A 27818-nucleotide genomic window follows, 5' to 3' on the forward strand; every position below is an offset into this window, starting at 1 on the left:
CTCAGATAGTTATAAACATTGATTAAATCCCCTCTCAGTCTTCTCTTCTCCCTCAGCCTCTCCTCTCAGGGCTGTGCTCCAGGCCCCTCCCCAGCTTTGTCGCCCTCTTGTGGACACTTCCCAGCACCTCAGCTCTCTGCAATGGAGGAGCCCAGAACTGGACGCAGCACTCAGGATGCTTGACTGCAAAAGGGAAGCTGTATATGATAGTTGGGACTTGTGGCTTTCAGGTCAGCAAGTCTGATGCAGGATAGAACAGCTTCCTTTAAACAATTAAGGGGACCTTTCAGGCTACCTTTGAATGAAAATGATGACCAAACCTTTCCTTTGCTCCAGCTTTTGGATGCAGAACTCAGACTTCTCCAGACTAAGCAGCCCCAGGTCCCTCGGCCTCTCCTCATAAGGCAGTGCTGCAGTCCCCTCATCATCCTTGTAGCTCTACTGGACCCTCTCCAGCAGATCCCTGTCCCTCTGAAACTGGGGAGACCAAAACTGAAGGCAGTATTGGAGATGAGGTCTCAGCAGGGCAGAGTAGAGGGGGAGGAGAACCTCTCTTGATCTGCTGGACACACTCTGCTTAATGCACCCCAGAGCCCCATTGGCCTTCTTGGCCCCCAGGGCACATTGCTGTGCCATGGATGTTCTCCCCCAGCCCTCTCAGGTCCCTCTCCTTGGGGCTGCTCTCCAGCAGTCACCTCCCAGCCTGTACTGGTGCAGTTCATTCTTCCTCCCCAGATGCAGGACTCTGCACTTGTCCTTGTTGAACCTCATCTGGCTTCTCTGTGCCCAGCTCTCAGCCTGTCCAGGTCTCTCTGGATGGCCACACAGCCTGCAGCTGTCTCAGCCAAGCCTCCCAGCTTGGTGTCTGCAGCAAACTTGCTGAACAAATTTACTCTGTCCCCTCATCAATGTCATGTTCTGTTCTTAGTGTGCTCTTGTGGCTTCCTTCTGAAAGCAGCTGACCCCTGTGTGAGAGTAGAGCTCTTGAGTTGCTTCCTTTGTGTCCTGTTTTGGATCTTTATAACTTGTGGAACTATTTCAGTCCCTCTCACCTGCTCTGGGTGTTGAGCTGAGGCTTTATTCTTCCTTCTGAAATCTTCTTCTTTCTTTCATAGCACTGGAAGAAACCCAACTTCTTTGGGCTGTTTCTTAGAGTTAATGACTTAGATGACACAAAGCCTGTGACATACACTCTGTGTGCTTTGGAGAGTTTCATCTCTGTGTCTTGCTGAGGTTAGTGCACTAAAATCTTCACTGAGCAGTAGAATGGCTCCAGCCTTCTTTAGATTCTTTTGCAGTGCTCTTGGGGAGGTTGTAGTGGGGAGTTGGGTAATAAATCCTAGGCTTGTTTTGGTTTGAAAAGACCTCCAGGGTCATCCAGTCCAACCATCCTCTAAATGTGCAGAGTCTGGAGCTAAACCATGGCCCTCAGCACCACATCTCTGTCTTCTAAATGCTTCCAGGGATGGTGACTCAACCACCTTGCAACCCAGTGTTTGCAAACCTTTTCAGTGAGAGGAGGCAGTCCAGGAGATTTCTGGAGTGCATGGAGGACAGCTTCATGACTCAACTGTTAAACGAGCCTACTAGGGGTCAAGCTCAGCTTGACCTGCTGCTCTCCAACAGAGAAGGGCTGGTAGGAGATGTGATAGTGGGAGGCTGCCTAGGGTGTAGCGACCACGAGTTAGTGGAGTTTTCAATATACAGGGAGGTAGGGAGGCACCTCAACAAAACCTACACCTTGGACTTTAGGAGGGCAAACTTCAATTTGCTCAAGGAACTTATTTCCAATGTCCCCTGGGCAGCAGTTCTTGAGAACAAAGGGGTCCAGGATGGTTGGACTTACTTTAAACAGGAGCTCTTGAAGGCACAGGAACTGGCAGTTCCCACATGCCGAAAGATGAGCCGCAGGGGGAGGCGACCAGCCTGGATGAGCAAAGAGCTCCTGAAGGAAGTGGGGGAGAAAAAGAGGGTGTATCGCCTCTGGAAGGAGGGGAAGGCTTCTCCTGATGTGTTTAAGGAGGTAGCCAGACTATGTAGGAGAAAAATTAGAGAGGCTAAGGCTCAGCTAGAACTTAGGCTGGCCAGTTCCGTGAAATTTAACAAAAAACACTTTTATAAATTTATCAATGCTAAAAGGAAGGGCAAGAAGACCCTCCACTCCTTACTGGACCAGGAGGGGAACACTATAACTGATGATGAAGCAAAGGCAGAGGTCCTGAATGCCTTCTTTGCCTCAGTTTTCAACAGTAAGGAGAGAGGAGGAGGATGCAAATGGCCTCTTAAACTGGGGGATGGGGTCGGGGAGCAGTGTGTTCCCCTGGAAATTCATGAGGAATTAGTTCAGGACCTGCTGAGCCATCTGGACACCCACAAGTCCATGGGACCAGATGGGATCCATCCCAGGGTGCTGAGAGAGCTGGCAGCTGAGCTGGCCAAGCCACTCTCCATCATTTTCCAGCAGTCCTGGCTCACCGGAGAGGTTCCAGGAGACTGGAAAATGGCCAACGTGGTCCCCATCCACAAAAAGGGTCGGATGGAGGAACCTGGGAACTACAGACCCGTCAGCCTGACCTCAGTGCCAGGGAAACTGATGGAGCAGGTTCTCTTGGGGCCAATAACTGCGCACCTGAGGGATGGCAAAGATCTCAGGTCCAGCCAGCATGGGTTTAGGAAGGGCAGATCCTGCCTTTCTAACCTGATCTCCTTCTATGATCAGGTGACCCGCTTGGTGGATGTGGGGAGGCCTGTGGATGTGGTCTATCTGGACTTCAGCAAGGCCTTTGACACTGTCCCCCACAGCAAACTGCTGGCTAAGCTGTCAACCCGCGGCTTGGATGGTAACACTCTGTGCTGGGTTAGGAACTGGCTGGAGGGCCGGACCCAGAGAGTGGTGGTGAATGGTGCCACATCCAGCTGGCGGCCAGTCACTAGTGGTGTCCCTCAGGGATCAGTGCTGGGCCCCATCCTCTTTAACATCTTCATAGATGATCTGGATGAGGGCATGGAGTCAGTCATCAGCAAGTTTGCAGATGACACTAAGCTGGGGGCAGATGTGACTGAGCTGGAGGGCAGAAGGGCTCTGCAGCGGGACCTTGACCGCCTGCACAGATGGGCAGAGGCCAATGGGATGGGGTTCAATAGCTCAAAGTGCAGGGTGCTGCACTTTGGCCACAACAACCCCATGCAGAGATACAGGCTGGGGTCGGAGTGGCTGGAGAGCAGCCAGACAGAGAGGGATCTGGGGGTACTGATTGATACCCGCCTGAACATGAGCCAGCAGTGTGCCCAGGTGGCCAAGAGAGCCAGTGGCATCCTGGCCTGCATCAGGAGTGGTGTGGTCAGCAGGAGCAGGGAGGTCATTCTGCCCCTGTACTCTGCACTGGTCAGACCACACCTCGAGTACTGCGTTCAGTTCTGGGCCCCCCAGTTTAGGAAGGACACTGAGATGCTTGAGCGTGTCCAGAGAAGGGCGACGAGGCTGGTGAGAGGCCTTGAGCACAAGCCCTACGAGGAGAGGCTTAGGGAGCTGGGGTTGTTTAGCCTGGAGAAGAGGAGGCTCAGGGGTGACCTTATTGCTGTCTACAACTACCTGAGGGGCGGTTGTGGCCAGGAGGAGGTTGCTCTCTTCTCTCAGGTGGCCAGCTCCAGAACAAGAGGACACAGCCTCAGGCTGCGCCAGGGGAAATTTCGGCTCGAGGTGAGGAGAAAGTTCTTCACTGAGAGAGTCATTAGGCACTGGAATGGGCTGCCTGGGGAGGTGGTGGAGTCGTCGTCCCTGGGGCAGTTCAAGGCAAGGTTGGATGTGGCACTTGGTGCCATGGTCTAGCCTTGGGCACTGTGGTAAAGGGTTGGACTTGATGATCTGTGAGGTCTCTTCCAACCTTGGTGATACTGTGTGATACTACTGTGTGAAGACATTTCTCATGTCCAGTCTAAACCTCCCTTGGTGCAACCTGAGGCTGTTTCCTCTCATCACTTGTTACTAGAGAGAGAGAAGTCTGACCCCTGCTTTGCTCCAACCTCCTTACAGAGAGCAGTGAGGTCTCCAACCTCCTTTCAGAGAGCAATAGGTCTCCCCTCAGCCTCCTGTTCTTGAGGCCAAACTAGCCCAGCTTCCTCAACTGCTCCTCACTTATTCTCCAGGAGCCTCCATCAGCTTTGTCCCCCTTTTCTGGACCTTCTCCAGCACCTCCATGTCCTTCTTGGAGCGAGAGCATCTTTTACAGTCAGAGCCGACTTAAGAAACCTGTCCTCATCCTGCAGTTTCTTTTTGGCTTAAGTCCAGTCACCTTGCAGGCTAGACAACGTTTATTTGTGGTTTTAAGTGTTGGGGAAACATTAAACTGGGGTGGAGGGGGGGGGTTTAATGGAACAGCAGCCTAATGCAGCAGCTTCTATTGATAAGTCATCAAAGCTGTTTTACAGAAGAGCCTTTTCAGCCCTGGCTTTTAGCCCGAGGTTGATTCTGGTTTCATAGAAGTTAGTGGAATTTCTGCTGTGTTTTCTTTCTCTTCAGTCTTAGCTGCTCCTTCCCCTGCAAGAATCTGCTGTGGTTACTGTGGCAGCAGTTTCCATCTTGCACAGCAGAGCTCAGACTGCAGTCTCCTGAATGCAGCAAATTCCATCAGGGTGGAGACAAAGTTGTCTCTGCTCAGTCTAAGCATCTGAATTGTGCCACTGGGAGCTGTGTAATGTTGAGCTGTGATTTGCGTGGCTTGGTTGTAATCACAGGTGGCCTAACTTGCTCCAAAATAACTACTTGAGTCTGTATTTGCTGAGTTTAACTCAGTCTCAGAGTTGTTGCACTTGTCCTACGTCAGCAAGTTTATGGGACAGACCTGGTGTGGTGTCTAGGGCTAAGAAGTGCCAATCTGGGAGCAGTTTCTGTAGGGTACTGATCCCAAAGCTTTGGCTTTCAGTGCCCTGAGAGCTCAGTGCTGTCTTACACTCTCAGCTTCTCATCTTGTTAGAGGAGGCAGACCAGACTGGATCAAATCTAGCTGAAGCCTGTGCTGCTCTTTTGGTCTCTGTCCCTGAAGGATCTGATCAGTTCTTAACTGGGAGTGTGGCAATTCTGGTCAGTGCCTGCCAAGAGAGGCAGCTGTGCCAGGGGTGCACCTGAGTTAAGCCAACACAGGAGAGATGTTCTGTGCTGCATTGCAGGGCATGAAACTGCTGATTGCCAGCAGCAGCCCTCCCTGCTCCCTCCATCTCAGTGACATGCTAATCTGTTCCAACAAATCCACTCTCTGCTATCTCACCTGATGAACAAGGCAGTGCAAAGAGAACAGCTGCCTCCCCCAGTAGCTCCCAGCTCTCCAGCAGTGGGTGGGCAGTGCTTGTGTAAGGCTTCATGCCTGGCTCTGGAGGGTTTGTCCTGGCACCCAGGCAGCAGGGATGGCTTTCTCTGTTTCTAATTGCATATGGCTGAGTTGAATCCTCATGCAGTGCTTTTAAATGGCTTGGCCAGCCAGAAGCAGTGCTGGTGCCACTGGTAGTTGGGATGATGGTGAGACTGAGAATTGCTTTTGGTATGGTTGAGGGCTACCAAGAAACAGTTGCTTTGGGGCTGTAAAAATGTCCTGGTTTGTTGGGTTGTTTTGTTTGCTTGTTGGCTTCCTTTAAACCAGATACATCTCCTCCAAAAGAAAACCAGTGGAGATGATAAAGAGTTGGAGTGAATGCTTGAGATGGAGTTGGTCTGATTTGATCCCAGGCACTTCGAGACGAGGGTGAAAGTGTTGGTACTGGAGATTTCCCCTGTCTGCAGCAGCAGTCAGCAAAAATAGATCCCTGTCATCTTCCCATGGGGCTTTCCAGAGCTGCCAGGTGCTGGTAGCATGTGGTTGAGCTGCAAATCCCTGGATTTGGGGTGTGAAGGTGAGGGTTTGGCTTCCATCTATCCCTGATGGCAGTTACATGCGTGGTTTGCTGGGTGGTGTGTTGGTTTCTTTTTCCCTTTCACATCCCCTCCTGTCCATCCTAAAAAACATCAGCTCCATTCTCTGGTGCAGGAACTGCAGCATGCACTGGAAGCCTGCCTGTGCCTTGCCTTATGCTGTGTGGTGGAAATGCTCTCTTGTTTGGGCTGAGTGATTCTCAGACTTTCTGTCTGCTTCTGGGTTTGATACTTCTGGAGCAGTTTGGATATGCACCTTCTGGGTTGGAGCAGCAGGCACTTAATTCCTTTGACTTTGGGGCTTAGTGACAGATGGATTGGAACTTCTGGTGAGAGAGATTCTGGTTTTGGGCCCCTTGCTCCCAGAAGAACACTGAGATGCTGGAGCACATCCAGAGAGGGGCAACAGTGTCCACAGAACAGGGCTGGGGAGGAGCAGCTGAAGGAACTGGAGGTGTTTAGCCTGGAGGAGGCTGAGGGGAGAGCAAAGCTGGAGGTGGGGAGAGTCAGAGTGGAGGTGAGGAGGAAGTTGCTGAGCATGAGAGTGGTGAGAGGCTGGAATGAGTTGCCCAGGGAGGTGGTTAAGGGCCCATGGCTGGAAGTATTTAAGGCCAGGCTGGCTGAGGCTGTGTGCAGCCTGCTCTAGGGTGGGGTGTCCCTGGCCATGGCAGAGGGTTTGGAACTGGCTGATCCTTGTGCTCCCTTCCAACCCTAACTGATTCTATGATTCTTTGACCTCATTGCTCTCTACAGCTCACTGAAAGGAGGTTGAAGCCAGCTGTGGTTGGTCTCTTCACCCCAGCATCAGGTGATGGAAGGAGAGGGAAAGGCTTGAACTTGTGCTGGGGAGGTTTAGGTTAGAGATGAGGAAGAGTTTCTTTGCTGCAAGAGCGGTCAGGGATTGGCACAGGCTGCTCAGGGAGGTGGTGGCGTCCCCATGCCTGGGCACGTGTGGCCATGGCACCATGGGCCAAGGTTTAGTGGCCACGGTGGTGTTTAGGCTGACAGTTGGACCTGATGATCTCGGAGGGAGCTTTTCCAACCCAAACAACTCTCCGGTTCCATAAATCATTCATAGCTCAGCGAGAATCTTCTCTTTCTGCGAAGGCTTCTGCGCATCCTGAGCGAATCCTGCGGCAGAGATGGACACTGATGACTTCGGGGAGCTGCTGCAGCAGGCAGAGCAGCTTGCAGCCGAGACAGAAGGCATGTCGGACCTGCCTCACGTCGAGCGCAACCTGCAGGAGATCCAGCAGGCAGGGGAGCGCCTGCGGTCCCACACCCTCACCCGCACCTCCCAGGAGACTGCCAACGTCAAGGCGTGAGTAGGGAGCGCTGAGGGGCTGGGGAGACTGTCAGGGGCTGGCAAGGACCTCCAAAGATCATCTGCTCTGCTGAGAGCCCACCTGGAGTACTGTGTCCAGTGCTGGAGCCTTTGGGACAAGAGGGATGTGGATGTGCTGGAGAGTGTCCAGAGCAGGGCCAGGAGGATGCTGAGAGGCTGCAGCAGCTCTGCTGTGAGCACAGCCTGAAAGAGTTGGGGCTGTGCAGGCTGCAGCAGAGGAGGCTCCCAGGGGACCTTCTTGTGGCCTTGCAGCATCTGAAGGGGGCTCCAAAAAAGCTGGGGAGGGACTTTTGAGGCTGTGAGGGAGTGGCAGGAGTGGGGGGGATGGAGCAAAGCTGGAGGTGGGGAGAATGAGGCTGGAGGGGAGGAGGAAGTTGTTGAGCATGAGAGTGGTGAGAGGCTGGAATGGGTTGCCCAGGGAGGGGGTTGAGGCCCCATGGCTGGAGGTGCTTGAGGCCAGGCTGGCTGAGGCTGTGTGCAGCCTGCTCTAGGGTAGGATGTGCCAGGGCACGGCAGGGGGGTTGGCACTGCCTGCTCCTTGTGCTCCCTTCCAACCCTGACTGATTCTATGGTTCAGGCCCCCTGCCAGAGCAGGATCACAGAGGGGAGAAGCTCTTTGTGGCTGTGGTTTCTGTTCTGGGGGAGTGCTGCTGGCAGGCCACAGCCTGGAGAAACAGAACCACTGCAAATCTGAGGCTTGGGTTTTTTCCCCTCTCCTTTTCCATGCTTACCAAAAGCATCCCTTGGTCATGGAAAGATTTCTCTCTGAGGAGCTGCTATTCCTCTTCTGTGTCCAGTTCTGGGCTCCTCAATTGCAGAGAGAAGTTGCAGTACTGGAAGGTGTCCACAGGAGGGCGACAAAGCTGTGAGGGGCCTGGAGCAGAGCCCTGAGAGGAGAGGCTGAGGGAGCTGGGGGGGTGCAGCCTGCAGCAGAGGAGGCTCAGGGCAGAGCTCATTGCTGCCTGCAGGGAGGCTGTAGCCAGGTGGGGTTGGGCTCTGCTGCCAGGCAGGCAGCAAACAGAAGAAGACACAGTCTCAAGCTGTGCCAGGGAGGGTTCAGGCTGTTAGGAGGAAGTTGTTGGCAGAGAGAGTGATTGGCATTGGAATGGGCTGCCCAGAGAGGTGGTGGAGTCACCATCCCTGGAGGTGCTGAAGCCAAGCTTGGCTGGGACACTTAGTGCCATGGTCTGCTTGCTTGGCCAGGACTGGGTGCTAGGTTGGCCTGGCTGAGCTTGGAGGTGCCTTCCAATCTGGCTGATTCTGTGGTTCTCAGGCACTGCAGCCACAAAGTGCAGTGCCTTGCTCTGGCCGCTGCTGAAGGCATTTGCTGCTGTGCTATGGAATTTTTCTCTCTGGGAAGGACTTGGCAGCTGTGCAGCACTGCAGTGGAACAGCAGAAAAAAAAAGAGTTCAGCAGGGCTGAGGTGGTGGTTAGCTGTAGACAGAGGGCTGTTGAGTGCCTGGCTTTTGTGCAGGTTTCATAGCCCAGCTGGGAGCTGTCTGCACGTGGCTGGCTGTCTACCTCAGTGCTGGCAGTGAATTTGTGTTTAGAGTTCTCTCCATTCAATACCAGTTTCATACCTGTGCAATTTCTTCCATGCAGGTCTGTTCTGCTGGGCTCTAAAGGGCTTGATATATCTCACATCTCTCAGCGACTGGAGAGCCTAAGTGCAGCCACTACCTTTGAGCCTCTTGAACCTGTGAAGGACACTGACATCCAGGTAGGAACATGCCCTGATGGGTCAATTGCAGTGGCCTGTCTAACAACCACTCCTGAGTTGTGGTCCAAAGCTCTGCAGAGGTTATTGTGGAAATAAATCTTGTTCTGTGCTTGGTTTGGGAGCTGGAGGAGGTACAGAGGTGAGAGGCTGCTTCTGGTGATGAAAGAGGTTTGAGTTCCCCACCAGCAGTACCAGATCAGAAGCACTTTAAGTTCTGAGCTCTTGCTGAAGTCAAGGGGAGTTAGCTGTGTCCTTACTGCCTTTGTGAGCCTGTCTTTGTTGGCTTTGCAAACCTGAATCACACAGAGGTACCTCTCCCTCAGAGTTTTGAGCCCTCTTTTGTGTCTGATTAGAAGAACACAAGTGGAACCACTTGGCAATTTGGAGGTGGGTAGCCTGGGGGACATTTAATTCAGTTAGTTCAAGAGGGGAGTACAGCTCACTCCATCTCACATCTCATAACCTTGTCCTGGTGCTAGACTGCCTTTGCCACCTTCCAGATGCTTTACCAGTGTGATTTCATCTTGTACATTGTCCTGTGTCTCAAATTCATGTGACCCATCTATTTTTGCCTTATGCCACCTGCCTGCCCTTGTAGAACATCTTCATGACAAAGAGATCTGTGGTGTTTGTCACTCTGGTTATGGAATTGGTGGTAGGGATTGAAGAAGACAGTCTGAATGAGTGGGGAGTCATTGGGAAGCTTAGATTCTCTCTCCTCACTGGCAGATGGCTAAGTTAGGAGGGCTAAAAGAGTTAGAAACTCTTTTGTGGAAGCATCAGAGAATCAGGGGCTGGAAAGGACCTCAAAAACTCATCCAGTCCAATCACCCTGCCAGAGCAGGATCACCTGTACCAGGTCACACAGGAACACATCCAGACAGCTCTTGAATATCTCCAGGGGAAACTCCACAACCCCCCTGGGCAGCCTGTTCCAGTGTTGTTGTCACCTTCACAGGGGAAAAAAATGCTCCTCATGTTTACATGCAACTTCCTATGCCTCAAAGTAGTGTGTCCTAAACTATCTTGCTTCAGGAAGGGAGGCTGGTGAAGTTGCCCCAGTGTGCTTCTAGTATTTGGGTGCTGTCCTTTCTGAGTGGACAGGCCCTTGGTCTAGTCTCATTCCAGTGTTAGGAGCCCTGGTTTCTCCTGCCTTCAGGCAGGTTTACTCAATCTCCTGTTGCCTAAAGCCTTTGCAGCTGGAATCATCGAACCAACCAGGTTGGAAGAGACATCCAAGCTCAGCCAGGCCAACCTAGCACCCGGCCCTGGCCAATCAACCAGACCCTGGCACTCAGTGCCAACCTAGCACCCAGCCCTGCCCAATCAACCAGACCATGGCACTAAGTGCCAACCTAGCACCCAGCCCTGCCCAATCAACCAGACCATGGCACTAAGTGCCAGCCTAGCACTCAGCCCTGCCCAATCAACCAGACCATGGCACTAAGTGCCCCAGTCAGGCTTTGTTTGAATACCTCCAGGGACAGCAACTCCACCGCCTCCCTGGGCAGCCCATTCCAATGCCAATCACTCTCTCTGCCAACAACTTCCTCCTAACAGCCAGCCTAGACCTCCCCTGGCACAACTTGAGGCTGTGTCCCCTTGTTCTGTTGCTGCTTGCCTGGCAGCAGAGCCCAACCCCACCTGGCTCCAGCCTCCCTGCAGGCAGCTGCAGACAGCAATGAGCTCTGCCCTGAGGCTCCTCATCTCCAGGCTGCACTCCCTCAGCCTCTCCTCTCAGGGCTGTGCTCCAAGCCCCTCCCCAGCCTTGCTGCCCTTCTCTGGGCACCTTCCAGCACCTCAACATCCCTCTTGAATTGAGGAGCTCAAATGTGTATCCCTGGCATCTGTGCCCAGGAGATCTTTCCTGGCAGTGTGAGCAGTACTGCTCCACGCTGGGGCTGGGCGAGTGAATATGAGAGCTGAGTACCCAGAGCACCCAACATGCTTCTCAAAGGTGGGATTTCTTCTTGTGCCTTTGTGCCTCCTCACCTTCTGGCAGTTCCTGAGACGTTTGGCTCTCTTCTCTCATCCTCCCCAGATCTTCCCCTGGATTTCAGTAAGAATCATTGCACCTTGGAGACTTCATTCCATGCTCATGAAGTGAGAGCTCTAAGCCACTGCTGTTCTTCACTTCCTGTCTTTCCTCATTTTATTCTCTTTGCTCCAATTTCTGATGTTGTTGTATTTCTAATTGGTGCTGTTAAACTTGCTGCCTGTCTTCCTTGACCCCATTCAGTCAGAGTTATGTTCAAGAACTCTTTCCTTTTCCTCTTTTAGCTTTACTACTGCTGTTAATTCCACTTTGATTCCTTCCTTTAAGAGCTGTCTCACTGTAGATTTCCCAAGCCCAGCAGTGGTGCAGCTCTTGATGCTTGGTTTGTGACATGAGGAGAAATGGATGGGGCTGTGCAGCTCCTGTGACATGAGGAGAAATGGATGGGGCTGTGCAGCTCCTGTGACATGAGGAGAAATGGATGGGGCTGTGCAATATTTAGCTCTTACTGGTTACCTAACCAGAGCATGGAGGCTTTCTTCTTAATGAAATCAGATCTCAAGGCTTTGCCATCTGATAGAGGACAGCAGCTGAACATGAGCCAGCAGTGTGCTCAGGTGGCCAAGGAGGCCAACAGCATCCTGGCCTGGATCAGCAATGGTGTGGCCACCAGGAGTAGGGAGGTGACCGTGCCCCTGTACTCAGCACTTGAGACCACAGCTCGAGTGCTGTGTCCAGTTTTGGTCAGTGCAGCACAGGAGGGACACTGAGGTGTGCTGGAGCAGGGGAGGTCGATGAGGTTGGGGAGAGGTCTGGCAAACATCACCTATGAGGAGCAGCTGAGGGAACTGGGGGTGTTTAGTCTGGAGAAGAAGAGGCTGAGAGGGAACCTTATTGCCCTCTGCAGCTACCTAAAAGGAGGTTGTAGTGAGGCTGGAGATGGTCTCTTGAATTACTAATGCTAGGACAAGAGGGAAGGGCCTCAAGTTGCATCAGGGGAGGTTTAGGTTGGATGTTGGGAGGAATTTCTTTCCTGAGCAGGTGGTCAGGCACTGGAACAGGCTGCCCAGGTGGGTGGTGCAGTCCCCATCCCTGGAGGTGTTTCAAAGGAGAATGGATGTGGTGCTTGAGGCTATGGTCTAGTGATGAAGGATGCTGGGATGCAGGTTGGACTGGCTGATCTTGGTGCTCTTTTCCAACCATAGCAATTCCTAGTACTTAGATGTTGTGCTGAGGGATTTGGTTTGGTCAGGGACCTGGCAGTGTGAAACTAATGATTGGACTTGAGGAGCTTGGAGGTCTTATCTCTTAGATAGGAAGGTTCTGGTAATGATCTCAGTGTATTCTCTTCAGTATAAGCTTCTTCTATAGCCTGTGTCAATCTTAGGATGCTTTTTCCCCTAGGAATCCAATGTTTCAGTTGGAATGTGTGGCAGTTGACACTCTGGGCTAAAGCTTGCTATCAACCATGAATTACAGCAGTAAAAATTAAGTGCTTTCTTTTCCCTCCAACAGGGAAAAAAAATAAGTGACAGGTGAGGTTTCTTAATTAGAAGAGCTTGAAGGAAGTGTGGAAGGAGATACTTAGGATAACCTTTGCACCTGAAACCAAGACATTTTCAGCCATGCTGGAACAGATTGACCCCACCTCAAATACTGTGTCCCTGTCATAAAGGACATAGAACTCTTGGAGTAAATCCAGAGAAGGGTCACAAGGGCCATGGCAGAGCCTCCCTCGGGCTCAGATTTGAGCAGGTCATGTTAACCATTCCCAAATGCTTGACAGCATCAGCTGATGAGAAGGCTGAAGCTCTCTTTCCAGGCAATCACCTAAAAGTAGCAGTCTGATGCACTCCCTCCTTGTAAAGCTGCACTGGGACCCTGCACTGGGTTGCATCACCCTGCAGGAGAAGAGCTTCCTCAGGAGGTGAACGTGCTAGAGGCACAGACCTAATGCTTCACCTTTGCTGACTGCTGCAGTTATGTGAAGGTTACAAATAGGATTCAGTCTTGACTGCATGAATTTAATGTTGCTGCTGACTTCTAAATTCTATCAAAGCTCTTGCAGCCTGAAAATCCCCTTCAGACTTGCTGCCATGTGCTCCTGCATCGCTTCTTTGCCTTCAGTGGTTTCTCTGCCTGCTTCAGCTTCTCCAGCTTCCCTGCCTAAAATATTCCCTCACTGTCTTGGTTCCTTCTGATTTTGTGATCTGTTGCAGCAGCCTGTTTGTGGGCAGTGTGGGGAGAGAGATGCTAGAAGCCAATCTCTCAAATGGTGGCAGTCAGCACTGCAGAAACAATTCCAGCAACTGGCCTGGTTCTTCTCTAGGCAGTGAAACACAGCAACAAAAAAACCCAAGCCAAGGGCATGAAGTTTTGTGATTCTGATGTGTGAGACATCCAGAAAGTGCTCAGAGAATGTAGGAACTCACCTTAAGAGAAGCCTCAGCTTGGGTTAACACATATTCAGTCAGGGCTGGAAGGGAGCACAAGGAGCAGCCAGTTCCAACCCCCCTGCCATGCCCAGGGACACCCTACCCTAGAGCAGGCTGCCCACAGCCTCAGCCAGCCTGGCCTCAAACACCTCCAGCCATGGGGCCTCAACCCCCTCCCTGGGCAACCCATTCCAGCTTCTCACCACTCTCCGGCTCAACAACTTCCTCCTCCCCTCCAGCCTCACTCTCCCCACCTCCAGCTTTGCTCCATTCTCCCCAGTCCTGTCACTCCCTCACAGCCTCTAAAAGTCCCTCCCCAGCTTTCTTGTAGCCCACTTCAGATCCTGGAAGGCCACAAGAAGGTCCCCTGGGAGCCTCCTCTTCTGCAGCCTGCACAGCCCCAACTCTTTCAGACTGTGCTCACAGCAGAGCTGCTGCAGCCTCTGAGCATCCTCCTGGGCCTGCTCTGGACACACTCCAGAGAAGAGGCAAAGAGGAACTTGCTGTACAGAACCTCCTTTTAAATGCCACTCCGTAGCACTGACTGAAAAGGAGTGCACCAAATTGCAGCTCAATTAATTACCTGAATTATTTATCAGTTGTAAGATGTAGATTGCTTGCACATAAAAGGGTTGTGAGTCCAGGAAATGTCTCCCACTAGAGCAGTAGGCTGGGAAGATTATTGGGGGGGGGAAGGAATTTAAGCTTGCCATTAAATGATAGGAATTTGTATTTTTCCTCTCTCAGTTCAAAGGCCTCTCTTAAATTGCCTGCCAGACACCAAAACAGTGCAGCAGATCCAGTTCACAACCATTCCCAGGCCAAAAAGTTGCTACAGATGAAGATTTTTTTCTGTTGTCCTAAAGCATTATGCTGGCAAAAGTCTTTCCAAAGGAGGTGACATGGACAGTGGCATTGAGGCACCCTCAGCAAGTTCACCAAGCTGTGTGGTGCAGCTGACAGGCTGGAGGGCAGGGATCCATCCAGAGGGACCTGGGCAGGCTGCAGAGGTGTGCCCAAGCCAACCTCATGAGGCTCAACAAGACCAACTGCAAGGTGCTGCAGGTGGTTTGGGGCAAGCCCAGGCACTGATATAGGCTGAGCAGTGCCTGGCTTGAGAGCAGCCCTGGAGAGAGGGACTTGGGGGTGCTGGTGGATGAAAAGTTCAACAGGAGCCAGCAGTGTGCAGTGGCAGCCCAGAGAGCCAAGCAGAGCCTGGGCTGCAGCAGGAGCAGTGTGGGCAGCAGGGCCAGGGAGGGGATTCTGCTCCTCTGCTCTGCTCTGGTGAGACCCAACCTGGAGCACTGTGCCCAGTTCTGGAGCCTGTGACAGGAAAGGTCTGGAGGGGCTGGAAGTGTCCAGAGAAGGGCCATGAGGATGCTCAGAGGGCTGCAGCTGCTCTGCTGTGGAGATGGGATGAGTTGGGTTTCTTCAGTCTGGAGAAGAAAAGGCTCTGAGGAGACCTTATTGTGCCCTTCCAGTGTCTGAAGTGGGCTACAGGAAAGCTGGGGAGGGACTTTTTAGGCTATCAGGCAGTGATAGGACTGGGGGGGGGGTGGATGGAGGCTAGAGGAGGGCAGATTTGGATTGGATGTTAGGAAGAATGAGGGTGGTGAGAGACTGGCACAGGTTGCCCAGGGGGAGGTGGTGGAAGCCTCATCCCTGGAAGTTTTAATGCCAGGCTGGATATGACTCTGGGCAACCTGATCTAGCGTGAGGTGTCCCTGCCCATGGCAGAATTTGAGCTGGATGATCCTTGAGGTCCCTTCCAGCCCTATGATTTCTTGGTGCCATGCTCAGCACATAATTGTCTGTGGTTTTCAAAGGCCCCAGGTAAGGGATGGTCATGCAAGCTGGTGATGGAGTCTGTGTGTAAACATGGAGCCAGAGAGGGGTGTGGGTTGGAAGGAGCCTTTAAAGGTCGTCTAGTTCCACCTCCTCTTCCATGGGCAGGGATAGTAGATCAGGTTGCTCAGAAACTTGGCCTTGCATGGCTGCAGGGGTTGGGTCCTCCACAAGCTCTCTGACCAACCTGCTCCAAAGCCTCACCAGTCTCAGCAGATTTCTTCCCAAAGTCAACTCTAAATGCCCCTGTCTCCAGTTCACAACAATTATTCCTTATCCTAGCACTGCACTTCCTGATCAGGAGTCCTGATCAGCTTTCTTGGAGCCCTCTTTAAGGAATGAAAGGCCACCAGAAGGTCTGCCTGGAGCCTTTGCTTCTCCAGACTAAACAACCTCAACTCTCCCAGCCTAACCTCCCAGCAGATCCCTGCCAGCACTGCTGTGGCCTCCTCTGGCCCCAGTTCAACAGGTCTGTGTTGTGCTGAAGACTCCAGAGCTATCCCCAGCACTGCAGGTGAGGTCTCAGCAGAGGGGCAGAATCCCCTCCCTGCCCCTGCTGCTCTTTCATGTGTGGTGTCTGGGTCATTTCTGGGTATCAAAGGGGGGGGGTCAGTGCTGCTTTGGTGAAGCTGTTTGGCTACCCAGCAAGGGTTAGTTGCAGGATCAAGGTCTGATTTGCCCCCATTAGGGTGGTTTGCTGTTGTGCTTTACTGCATGCTGTGTGCTTCAGACGTGTCATGGTGGTTTAATGTGAGATTTAACCTCCTTCAGTGCATGGTTTGAAATGTCTGAGCCCAAAGCCAAGGTGAAACTGTTACAGAAATGATGTTAGTCTAATTTTTAAGGCCTGGCCCAGCTCTGTGATATGAATGCTAAAGATCTGCATGAACTGTCCTTGCATACAACATTTGTCTGCTTAGAAAGGAGGAGGGGAAGTCCTGGCTCTGATACACTGAAGGGCTTGGCACATTTGTGCAGACACTTGGGTTCTGATGTAGGGAGAGCTGAGCTGAGAGGTGGCTTGGGTTTGATTTTTCTGGTGGAGATGTTCAGACTCTGACCAGCAGGTCAAGGGAGATTCTCCCCAGCCTCTACTCTGCACTAGGAAGACTACATCTGGAGCCCTGGGTCCAGTCCTGGGCTCCCCAGTTCAACAGAGACAGGAAACTACTGGAGAAAGTTCAGTGGAGGCTGCAAAGGTTGAGAGCCCTGGGGCTGAGCATGCAGAAGAGCAGCCCTAGAGGGCATCTGAGCAATGCTCAGCAAGAGCTAAAGGAGCTGTGGGGGGGCAAGAGGATGAGCCCAGACTCCTGTCAGTGGTGTCCAGGAACAGGGCAAAGGGCATGAACTGGGACCCAGGAGGTTCCATCTGAGCAGGAGGAGAAATTAGTTTGGTGTGAGGGTGCTGGAGGCCTGGAGCAGGCTGCCCAGAGAGGTTGTGGGGACTCCTCTGGAGAGCTTCCAACCCCAGCTGGGCATTGTGCTCCTGGGCAAGCTGCTGTGGGTGCCCTGCTTTAAGCAGGGAGGTTGGACTGGATGATCTGCAGAGGTCCCTCCCAGCCCTCACCATGCATTCTGTGGCTCAGTAGCTCTCTGGAGGTCTGGGTAAAGAACTGAGAGCTTTTATCTAAATGAGGGCAAGAAGGTTAGACTGAAACTTGTCCAAGTGGCAACTGAGACAGTCTGAAATGAAGCATCTGGGATGATTTCAGGCTTTCAGAGTACTGTAAAGAGGCTCCATGTCCAAGGCAGCTTTGACTTCTGCTTCAGTGTTGGTAGAAGCTGGGTGCCAGGGTGTTGATGATGACCCCCAGCACTATCTGTGTGCATCTCATCGCTCCAAGACCTCTCCTCTGACATCAAGCAGCACAAGGGTGCATTACTCAGGCAGTCAGCTCTCACTGCTGTTTTATGTCACCATTTCTGATGTGCTTGGTGGTATCTGCTGGAATCATTTCCAAGCCTGTGCTAATCTACTAGAGTGTAACTAAAATCAGAGTTTATAAATGGAAATGCTGACACAACCTTAAAGGGGCAACCTCAAGTGCTGCTCACCAGCCATTGTTTGCATTACATTAGCCTGAAAATGCCTTTTTCTTTTTCCCCCTCCTTTGCAGTTTTTTGTCCTTTCCCATTTGCCAAACATCGATTTCTCTTCCCCTTCTTCCCCTCCCTTCCCCCAAGTCCTTCAGTTCTAATGGAGCTTGAAATTAAGGTGGCTTTATTTTGCTGTCGCTTCCTTGTTCACCCTAATCGATGCTGCCAGCACAGCTGCAGGGACCTTTTAACCATTGCAGAGCCAGCACAGGCAACTCAAGAGGACAACAGCCCTTCTGCCTTGCTTTCTGTAGGCTTGGTTCCTTTGCATTGCTGCAGCCTAAATGACACAAGTATCAGGAGCCAGCAGTGCCTGTGTTGGGCTGCAGACAGAGGAGCGTGGGGCAGCAGGGCGAGAGAGGATTCTGCCTCTTTGCTCTGCTCTGCTGAGACCTCACCTCCAATCCTGCCTTCAGCTTTGGTGTCCCCAGCAGGAGGAGGACACAGAGCTGCTGGGCAGAGACCAGAGGAGGGCACAAAGATGATCAAAGATGGAGCAGCTCTGCTGTGAGGACAGGCTGAGGGAGCTGGAGGTGTGCAGAAGAGGAGACTCGGGGCGGGGGGGGACCTCAGAGCTGCCTGGCAGTGCCTGAAGGGGTCCTGCATGAAGGCTGCAGAGGGACTTGTGCTGACAGTGTCTAGAGACAGGCCAAGGGGCAATGGTTTGAAGCTGAAGGAGAGCAGGGCTAGACTGGAGCTGAGGAAGAAACTCTTCATGAGGAGGGTGGTGAGCCTCTGGAATAGGCTGCCCTGAGATGATGTGGATGCCTCCTCCCCAGAGATGCTCAAAGCCAGGCTGGATGAGACCTTGAGCAAGTTGAGAAGGGTCCCTGGTCATGGCAGGGAGGTTGAAGCAGATGTCAGGGGTCCCTTCCAAGCTAAGCTGCTCTGTGATTATGGCCATAGTTGTGAATTCTTCAACAGCTGTAGAAATCTGATGCTCCAAAAGTAGAGAGGCTCCAAAAATAACCTCTACAGAGGCTCTTGGAAGCAACTTCTTTCCCTCCCATTGCCAGTGCACGCTGGTAATGGGACCCTGCTGTGCTTGTGCAGCCTCACTGATTGCACTCAGAATTTGCTCCTCAGCCTGTACATTTAGGCATGGAAACAAAGACTCTATCCTGGTAATTAAATGTGGCCAGAGGCAGTTTTAACCCCATTGAAGCAAGTGGTGATGTGCAGTGAGTAAGCCCTGACGTGCAGTAGATGGAGTTAAGGGATGTGGACCTCAGATAAATTACAGAAGCTTCCTCTCTTCATCTCTGATGTGCTTGGCTGTCTTCCTTTGACATCATGTGTGCAACTCCTGTGCCAATTCCCTAGAGGAGAGCTGCAGCCTGGCTGTAGTTGGTGTCCTGCTGGGTGAGGAGACTTGCACAGGCTTCTGCAGCATGCAGCTGGGGCTTTTGTGGCCTTCCCAACACCAACAGTCCCCAGGACCCCTCTGAATGAGCAGGTTGGCCCTGATCCTCCTGAGTCCTGGCCCTGGGAAAGCCAAGGTGTGTGTAGGCTGGAATGGGACAGGGCTTTAAGAGTGCTGGGTGGAAGGGTGGGCTAGAGATGGTCTTGAAGGTCTCTTCCAACCAGATATCATCTTCTGTGGCTTCTCCATTTCATAGCCTGCATGGGGGTGGCTTTGGTTCTGGGGGTGGTTTTGGTTCTGGGAAACCAAAACCCCCTAACCAGACCAACAAACCTCCCATAAGACCCCAATAAACCAAACATAACCCAACGCAAACCCCACAACCACACCCCAACTAACCAAACCCCCCTAAACCCAACTCCCAAGCTCCTTTTGCTCTCAGGCAGGTGATGCCAAGCACTGTATAAAAAAGAGAGAGGTAAAAAAGCACCCCAAGAGGTTGGGAATGAATTTTGGGGTCTGGGGTGGTTTGGGGTGTTTTGGGTTTGCTTGTAAATTCTTTCTTCCCCTGTTTAGTTTATGTCAGAGCTGTGTTTTCTGGCTTTCATGGCTGATTTAGGAGTGCATATTGAGAACATTCTGGTCTCATGGAATCATAGAATGGTTTGGGTTGAAAGGAACCTCCAAAAGGCATCCAGTCCAAGCTCCTTTACAGACAGCAGGGATATTCTCCACTGGATCAGGTTGCTGAGAGATTTGTTGAGCCTGGCTTTTAATATTTCCAGGGATGGAGCTTCAGCTACCTCCCTGAACAACCTGTTGCAGTGCTAGGAGCAGCTGTGGAGCTTTTGGAGGATAGGAGAGCCCTGCAGAGGGTCCTTGACAGGCTGGATGGGTGGGCAGAGGCCAAGGGGATGAGACTGAATAAGGCCAAGGGCAGTGTTCTACACTTTGGCCACAGCAGCCCCAAGCAGCACTGCAGGCTGGGGCCAGAGTGGCTGAGAGCAGGCAGGCAGAGAGGGCCCTGGGGGTGCTGTGAGAGAGCAGCTGCAGAGGAGGCAGCAGTGTGCCCAGGTGGGCAGCAGAGCCAGTGGCAGCCTGGGCTGGCTGAGGAGCAGTGTGGGCAGCAGCACAAGGGAGGTTCTTGTGCCCCTGTGCCCAGCACTGTTCAGGCCAGCCCTGGAGTGCTGTGTCCAGTTCTGGGCTCCTGAATTGCAGAGAGCTGCTGAGGTGCTGGAAGGTGCTGAGAGAAGGGCAGCAAGGCTGGGGAGGGGCCTGGAGCAGAACCCTGTGAGGAGAGGCTGAGGGAGCTGGGGGGGTGCAGGCTGCAGCAGAGGAGGCTCAGGGCAGAGCTGATTGCTGCCTGCAGGGAGGCTGTAGCCAGGTGGGGTTGGGCTCTGCTGCTAGGCAAGCAGCAAACAGAAGGGGACAGCCTCAAGTTGTGCCAGGGCAGGTCTGGGCTGGCTGTGAAGAGGAAGCTCCTGGCAGAGAGAGTGATTGGCATTGGAATGGGCTGTCCAGGGAGGTGGTGGAGTTGCTGTGCCTGGAGGTGTTGAAGCCAAGGCTGGCTGGGCACTGAGTGCCATGGTCTGGTTGGCTGGACAGGGCTGGGTGCTAGGTTGGCACTGAGTGCCATGGTGTGGTTGGCTGGACAGGGCTGGGTGCTAGGTTGGCCTGGCTGAGCTTGGAGCTCTCTTCCAACCTGGCTGATTCTATGACCTCATCCAGTCCAACTTGCCCCCACCAGAGCAGGATCCCCTAGACCACATCACACAGGGACACACCCAGGCAGGTCTTGAGTATCTCCGCAGAGGGAGACCCCACAAGTTTCTTATGTCCAACTTAAACCTCCCCTGCTGCAACTGGAGACCATTTAATCTTCTGCCATTGCTTGTGAACTAGAGAGAGAAGAGACCAACCTCACCTCATGCCAACCTCCTTTCAGGGAGTTGTTGAGGACCAGAATGTCCTCCCTCAGCCTCTTCTCCAGACTGAGCACCCTCAGCTGGCTCCTCACCTGACCCTTCACCAGCTTCATTGCCCTTCTCTGCACACATTCCAGCACCTCAATGCCTTTCTTGTAGTGAAGGGCCCAAAACTGAACCCAGTGCTTGAGATCTGGCCTCCCCAGTGCTGAGCAGAGGGGGACATGAGGGTGGCAAGAACTTGCATCTCCTCACCAATCTGTGTCACCACAGAGATGTTGCCAGCACCAGGCAAGCATCCATCTCAGCAGCTCATTTGCAGATGCTGAGCACACACAGTCTAGGTCAGCAGTCAGTGCAACAGCTCAGGCAGCACTGAATTAATGGGGCAAGGTGACAGCAAGAGCTACCATCGTGCCAGAAGTGCTGTCCTCCTGCTAAGATGCAACCCTGGGAGTCCACAGTACTTCCTGCAGTGGTGACTGCTCCAAGCAGGGTCCTGGGGAGGTTCTGAGTACTCACATGGAACAGATTTCATAGAATGGGTTGGATTGGAAGAGACCTTAAAGATCATCCAGTTCCAAACCCCTGCTATAGGCAGGGGACACCTCCCACCAGCCCAGCTTACTCAGTGTCCCATCCAACCTGGTCCTGAACCCTTCCATGGAGGGGACATCCACAGCCTGCCTGGGCAATCTGTGCCAGTGTCTCCCCACCCTCACTGCCAGGAATTTCTTCCTCACCTCCACTCTCCATCTCCCCTCTCCCAGCTACAAGCCATTGCCCTCAACCTGTTGCTCCCAGCTGTTATCACAAGTCCCTCCCCAGCCCTACTGTAGCCCCCTTCAGGTACTGGAAGGCTGCTCTAAGGTCTCCCTGGAGCCTTCTTCAGGGTGCATAGTCCCAGCTCTCCCAGCCTGTCCCCACAGGGGAAGTTCTCCAGCCCTCTGATCTTCTTTGTGGCTTCCTTTGGGCATATGCAGCAGCTCCATGTCCTTATGCTTGGGGCCCCAGAACTGGATGCAGTGCTCCAGGTGGAGTCTTATACCTCACCAGCTGAGGATCGCTCTAGAGTTTAAACTGCCTTTGGCTCCACCCAGTCCTGCAATGCAAGCAGCAAAGATCATAGAATCAGCCAGGTTTGAAGAGAGCTCCAAGCTCAGCCAGGCCAACCTAGCACCCAGCCCTGGCCAAGCAACCAGACCATGGCACTCAGTGCCAACCTAGCACTCAGCCCTGCCCAACCAACCAGACCATGGCACTCAGTGCCCCAGCCAGCCTTTGCTTAAACACCTCCAGGCACAGCAACTCCACCACCTCCCTGGGCAGCCCATTCCAATGCCAATCACTCTCTCTGACAACAACTTCCTCCTAACAGCCAGCCCAGACCTCCCCTGGCACAGCTTGAGACTGTGTCCCCTTGTTCTATTGCTGCCTGCCTGGCAGCAGAGCCCAACCCCACCTGGCTACAGCCTCCCTGCAGGCAGCTGCAGGCAGCAATGAGCTCTGCCCTGAGGCTCCTCTGCTGCAGGCTGCACCCCCCCAGCTCCCTCAGCCTCTCCTCTCAGGGCTGTGCTCCAGGCCCCTCACAGCTTTGTCGCCCTCCTGTGGACACCTTCCAGTACTGCAACTTCTCTCTTTAATGCATGAGCCCAGAACTGGACACAGCACTCAAGGTGTGGCCTGAGCAGTGCTGGGCACAGGGGCACAAGAACCTCCCTTGTCCTGCTGCCCACACTGCTCCTGAGCCAGCCCAGGATGCCACTGGCTCTGCTGCCCACCTGGGCACACTGCTGGCTCCCTTTTCTACACCTCAGCACTGGAGAGGCTTCGTTTTGGATAGGTCATCTTCAGGCTGATTTTGCCTCTTCACTGGGTAAGAGCTCACATCCAAGCAGGAATTGAAATCATTTTCATCCAAGGGCAGAGCTACACAGTGTGAGGAGGGGAGGAACCATGGGAGGAAATCAAGTATTACACCTCAAAGCCTGCTCTTTGTTTTAAGATGTTCAGGAGAGATACTTCAAGGATGTGGATCAGAAGTCCCCAGCAGTACCTCTTTGAGATGCAATGAGCATATCTGGATTAAGCAGACAGGAAACACAAAGTGTGCCAGGACACAGCAGAATTTAAATAGATCAATAAACACAGCTACTGGAACAAGAGTTCTTCATTTTTCCATCTCATGACCTTGCATTAGCATCAAGGTTTGAAATGTTCCTTTCCTACCCCCTTGTTTAGCCATGATGAAAGGGAAAGGCAGATCATGGCTTTCCCTTCCCTATTCCTCATCCCTCAGGGTTAAGAGTCCATGATTAGAAGCAGGATGAACTGGAAGATCACTACATCAGTTAGCATTCAAGCAAGCAAAGAGAGTAGTAGCAGAGTGTTCTGCATTCAGTGTGCCCTCAGGTGGGACTTTTGGGGTGGCTTTGTTCTTATGGTTCATGGGGCTGAAGCACATCTGCTGCAAGGACAGGCTGAGAGACCTGAGGTTGTTCAGCCTGGAGGGGAGAGAAGGCTCCAGGGAGACCTCAGAGCAGCTTTCCAGTCTCTGAAGTAGGCTACAAGAAGACTGCAAAGGCCTGTGGTGGCAGGGCAAGGGGCAGTGAAACTTAAGAGTCAATGTAGATTGGATGTGAGGCTGCTGGAATCATAGAATCAACCAGGTTGGAAGAGACCTCCTTCTGTGCCCCACAGCCTCCCTGGTGGTGTTCAGAACCAGGTTGGATGAAGCCTTGAGCAACCTATTTTAGTGGGAGGTGTCCCTGCCTATAGCATGGGGTTGGAACTGGCTGAGCTTTGAGGTCCCTTCCTATCTAAACCATTCTATGACTCTCTTAGAACCCCCAGCAGCTGCTGCAGCTCTCAGTTCCATCCCTCCCTCCCTTTCACCCCCCACCCTCCTTTTCTCTGCTCTCTTGAAAGTGTTCCTCCACTGTTGCATTCCACCAGGCTTTATTACCAAACCATTTGTGTGATTTAGCAGCCTGGGAAAGGCCTCAGGTCCATTGTTGTCTATGGCCTCCTCTTCCACTGCACTAATTAGCTGCTTTGGCTCCACAATCCCAACTCATAATCCTAGGGCTTTATCAAGCTCTGATTTCAAACAGTCACCCATTAACAAGCATGGAAAGTGTTTACCAATGCCTCTGCATCAAACCCTGGATGGGTTGAAGCTTTCCCCACACTAAACAGCAGCCTGAAGAGATGGCAGTTTGCAGGTTGAGCTGTTTGGGTGGGGGGGGTGTGGATGTGTTTTAGCTTTCCCTTTGTGAAGCCAAAATGAATTCTTGTGCCTGCCAAGATCTGCTCCTGAAGGCAAGTTGCAGCCTTTTGAGGTGGCTCTAAGGACACGTGTGTTTGCTTCACTCATTGAGGTTCTTGGCACAGCTTCTGTCCTCACTGCCTCCTTTCTCTTTTCCTTCCTGTCCTTTGTTCCTCATCTTTTCTTCTGATCTCACTTCTGTGCTGTGTTGTTTTCTTTTTCCCTTGCTCCAGTTGTATTTATTCCCTTTGGTTTCTTGCTTTGGATTAATTTATCTTCACTCAGGCCTGTGCTCAGTGAATGTTTTGGGTGCAAGAGGGCATTTGCTTACTTGGAGCTAAATGGTTAAGCTCTGATTTAAGTGAAGAAGTTATTGTCAGGAGGCTAAGAGAAGCCCTTTTTGGGCCAGTAGCACAAGAATGCTGCTGGTGGTGGGACTTGTGCATGGCCAGAGCATAGAACCATATATTGATAGGTGGAGTCCATCTGTTCCTTTCAAAGGAGTTGCCCCACAACTGGAATGAGAGAGGAAGAAACTAGCCTATGCTCCAGACTCCATCACCAAACATCTCAAGGTCCTGAAGTATCTTGTGATCAGTCTTTGGTTTGATAAGTTGGACTGGATGATCTTGGAGGTCTCTTCCAACCTGGTTGGAAGTATCTTGTGATCAGTCTTTGATTTGATAAGTTGGACTGGATGATCTTGGAGGTCTCTTCCAACCTGGTTGGTTCTGTGATTCTCTTTGGTGTCCCACAAAGCCATCAAGGTCACAGCATGGCAGGAGTTGGAAGGGACCTCTGGAGATGGGCTCCAACCTCTCTGCCAAGGCAGGTTCACCTAGAGGAGGTCACAGAGGACCAGGTCTGGGCAGGCTATGAGTGATTCCAGAGATGGGCACTTCACCACCTCTCTGGGCAGGCTGTTCTAGGGCTCCACCACCTTTAAAGAGAGAAGTTCCTCCTCATGTTTAGATGAAACTTCTTTTGTTCAAGTTTAGCCCAAAGCTGCTCCTTACAAGACTTCAGCTCTAGAGCCTTCACCAGCTTGAGGCTTAACAGTGCCTTCCTCTGTGGTAATGTTAAACACAGCTCCAGATATTGTCAATATTCATAGACACAGTGAGTCAGTTCTTAATCCCATTAGGATTTTGGCCTTGCCATCTTCCTGTGGTCATCAGCTCCACAATTCAATTACAGGTTGTGTTAAAACTTAGTTCCTTGTGCTGGTTTTGAGCTTGGCAACAGACATCCTTCCCCCCTCCCCCCCACCTTGTTGTTCAGACCAGTGGTATCTGGAGGTTTGAGTCTCTCCTTCCTAGATTGTGTATTTCACAGGCTTGGAATTGAAGAATCAAGCAGGTTGGGAGAGACCTCCAAGCTCAGCCAGGCCAACCTAGCACCCAGCCCTAGCCAGTCAACCAGACCATGGCACTAAGTGCCAACCTGGCACCCAGCCCCAACCAATTAGACCATGGCACTCAGTGCCAACCTAGCACCCAGCCCTGCCCAACCAACCAGACCCTGGCACTCAGTGCCAACCTAGCACCCAGCCCTGGCCAATCAACCAGACCATGGCACTCAGTGCCAACCTAGCACCCAAACCTATCCAATCAACCAGACCATGGCACTAAGTGCCCCAGCCAGGCTTGGCTTCAACACCTCCAGGCACGGCCACTCCACCACCTCCCTGGGCAGCCCATTCCAATGCCAATCACTCTCTCTGCCAACTACTTCCTCCTAACAGCCAGCCTAGACCTCCCCTGGCACAGCTTCAGGCTGTGTCCCCTTCTTCTGTTGCTGCCTGCCTGGCAGCAGAGCCCAACCACACCTGGCTACAGCCTCCTTGCAGGGAGCTGCAGGCAGCAATGAGCTCTGCCCTGAGCCTCCTCTGCTGCAGGCTGCACCCCCCCAGCTCCCTCAGCCTCTCCTCTCAGGGCTCTGCTCCAGGCCCCTCACAGCTTTGTCACCTTCTTCTGGACACCTTCCAGCACCTCAACATCTCTCTTGAATTGAGGAGCCCAGAACTGAACACAGCACTCCAGGGGTGGCCTGAGCAATGCTGAGCACAGGGGCACAAGAGAGGTGTTCCAATCTCCTCAGCATCTCTGTAGCCCTTTGCTGTACCTTCTCAAACCGTTTCCTGTCCTCCTTAAACTGAAGAGCCCAGAACTGGATCCAGGGCTCCAGCTGAGGCCTCAGCAGGGTAGAGCAGAGGAGGGAAGAACCTTCCTCAACCTGCTGGCTGCAGGGAAAGTCTGAGGAGGGGAGGCTGAGAGAGCTGGGCTTGCTTAGCCTGGAGAAGAGGAGACTTAGAGGGAACCTCTCTACAACTACCTAAAAGAAGCTGTAGTCAGGTTGGGGTCAGGCTCTTCTCCACAGCAGCTTGTGGCAGGACAGGGAGCATGGTCTAGAGCTGCACCCGGCGGGGGTTGGATTGGCTATTAGGAAGCACTGCCTCACAGAAGGGGTGATGAGGCACTGGAATGGACTGCCCAGGGAGGTGGTGGAGTCACCATCCCTGGAGGGCTGTAAGAGAAGATTGGAAGTGGCACTTGGTGACCTGGTTCAGCTGCTGTGGTGGTGTTAGGTCATAGGCTGGGCTTGATGTTCTCGGAGGTCGTTTCCAACCTCAGTGGTTCTGTGATACCACTGACTGCCTTGGTCACAGGGACACACTGCTACCTGATGGTTGTGCTCTTGTCCACCAGCACCCCCAGGTCTGCTTTCCACAGAGCTGCTTTCCAGCAGGTCACCCCCAGCCTGGACTGGTGCGGGGGTTTAGCATCCCTTAGGTGCAGGACCCTACGCTGGCTCCTCTCAGCTCATCTTTCCAGCCTGTCCAGGTGATGCTGGATGGCAACACAGCCTGATGGAGTGTCAGGCACCCCTCCCAGTGTGATGCTCCTGTTGAAGTCCCATCACTGTTTGGTTCCTCCAATGCTGAAGTGCAGCATAGCCAAACTGGCTGTGAATTGCAGAAGGAGCAAGCTGGGAAGGATTGGATTTTCATCTCCAAGTGGGAGTGCACAGGTGGGGACACCAAAGAGGATCATGACAAATCCTTCTCTCTCAATGTGTTTGCAAGCCAGTAGGGTTCTTTTGGCCAAAAAAAAAGAGAGAGATTTCTAAGTAGGAGTGGGGTAGGACATGGAAGGGGGGAGGGAGGGGGAAGCTCAACCCAACCATATTCCAAATAGATGAGTGGGAATCTGCATGCTGTCTCCAGATCCTCTCAGCAGCAGTTGATTTTTGCCTGCTATGGTTACAGAACTCTGAAGCATTCATTATTTCTTCTCCTGCCCTCAAGGCTTGTACCAGGAGAATGGTTTGTTTCCTCTCTTTTCCTTTTGTTTAGTAGATGGAAAATCCTGAAGGCTTTAATGAGTCTGAAATAAGCACCAATTTATTAGGCAAAGACTATCCTGAGGTCCCAGTGGAAGCCAGATGGTGGAAGCTGGATGCAGAGAGTCACCTCCCTGGGGAATCACATTTGGACATTGAGAGGTGATTCTGCCACTCCACTCTGCTGAGACCTCATCTGGAATGCTGTGTCCAGCTGTAGGGCCCTCAAGAGAGACACAGATCTGCTGGAGTGGGTCCAGAGGAGGCTGCAGGGATGAGCAGAGGGCTGGAGCACCTCTGCTGTGAGGATAGGCTGGGGGGCTTGGGGCTGTTCAGTCTGGAGAGGAGAAGGCTCCAGAGAGACTTCAGAGCTGCATTTCAGTGTCTGAAGGGAACCCTACAGGATGAGAGGCCATGGTTTGAAACTGGAGCAGGGTAGGTTTAGGTTGGACATCAGGAGGAAGCTCTTCACAGTGAGGGTGGGGAGACCCTGGCACAAGTTGCCCAGGGGATGTGGCTGAGGTTCCATCCTTGGAGACTTTTAGGGTCAGCCTTGATGTGTCTCTGGGCAGCCTGCTG

General features: G+C 52.6%; 1 protein-coding gene across 1 annotated transcript in view; it reads left to right on the forward strand.

Annotated features, from left to right (window-relative positions):
• NUP93 (nucleoporin 93) overlaps positions 1-27818 on the forward strand; it is a 122753-nt gene that overhangs the window by 2717 nt on the left and 92218 nt on the right. The window contains exons 2-3 of the mRNA XM_064160495.1: positions 7010-7223; positions 8851-8968. Of these exons, the coding sequence (XP_064016565.1) occupies positions 7045-7223; positions 8851-8968 (297 nt within the window). The 5' untranslated portion in view covers positions 7010-7044. The remainder of the gene's footprint in view (positions 1-7009; positions 7224-8850; positions 8969-27818) is intronic.

This window comes from Pogoniulus pusillus, chromosome 20 (genome assembly GCF_015220805.1).
Source record: "Pogoniulus pusillus isolate bPogPus1 chromosome 20, bPogPus1.pri, whole genome shotgun sequence".
In the NCBI taxonomy this organism is placed as follows: Eukaryota; Metazoa; Chordata; class Aves; order Piciformes; family Lybiidae; genus Pogoniulus; species Pogoniulus pusillus.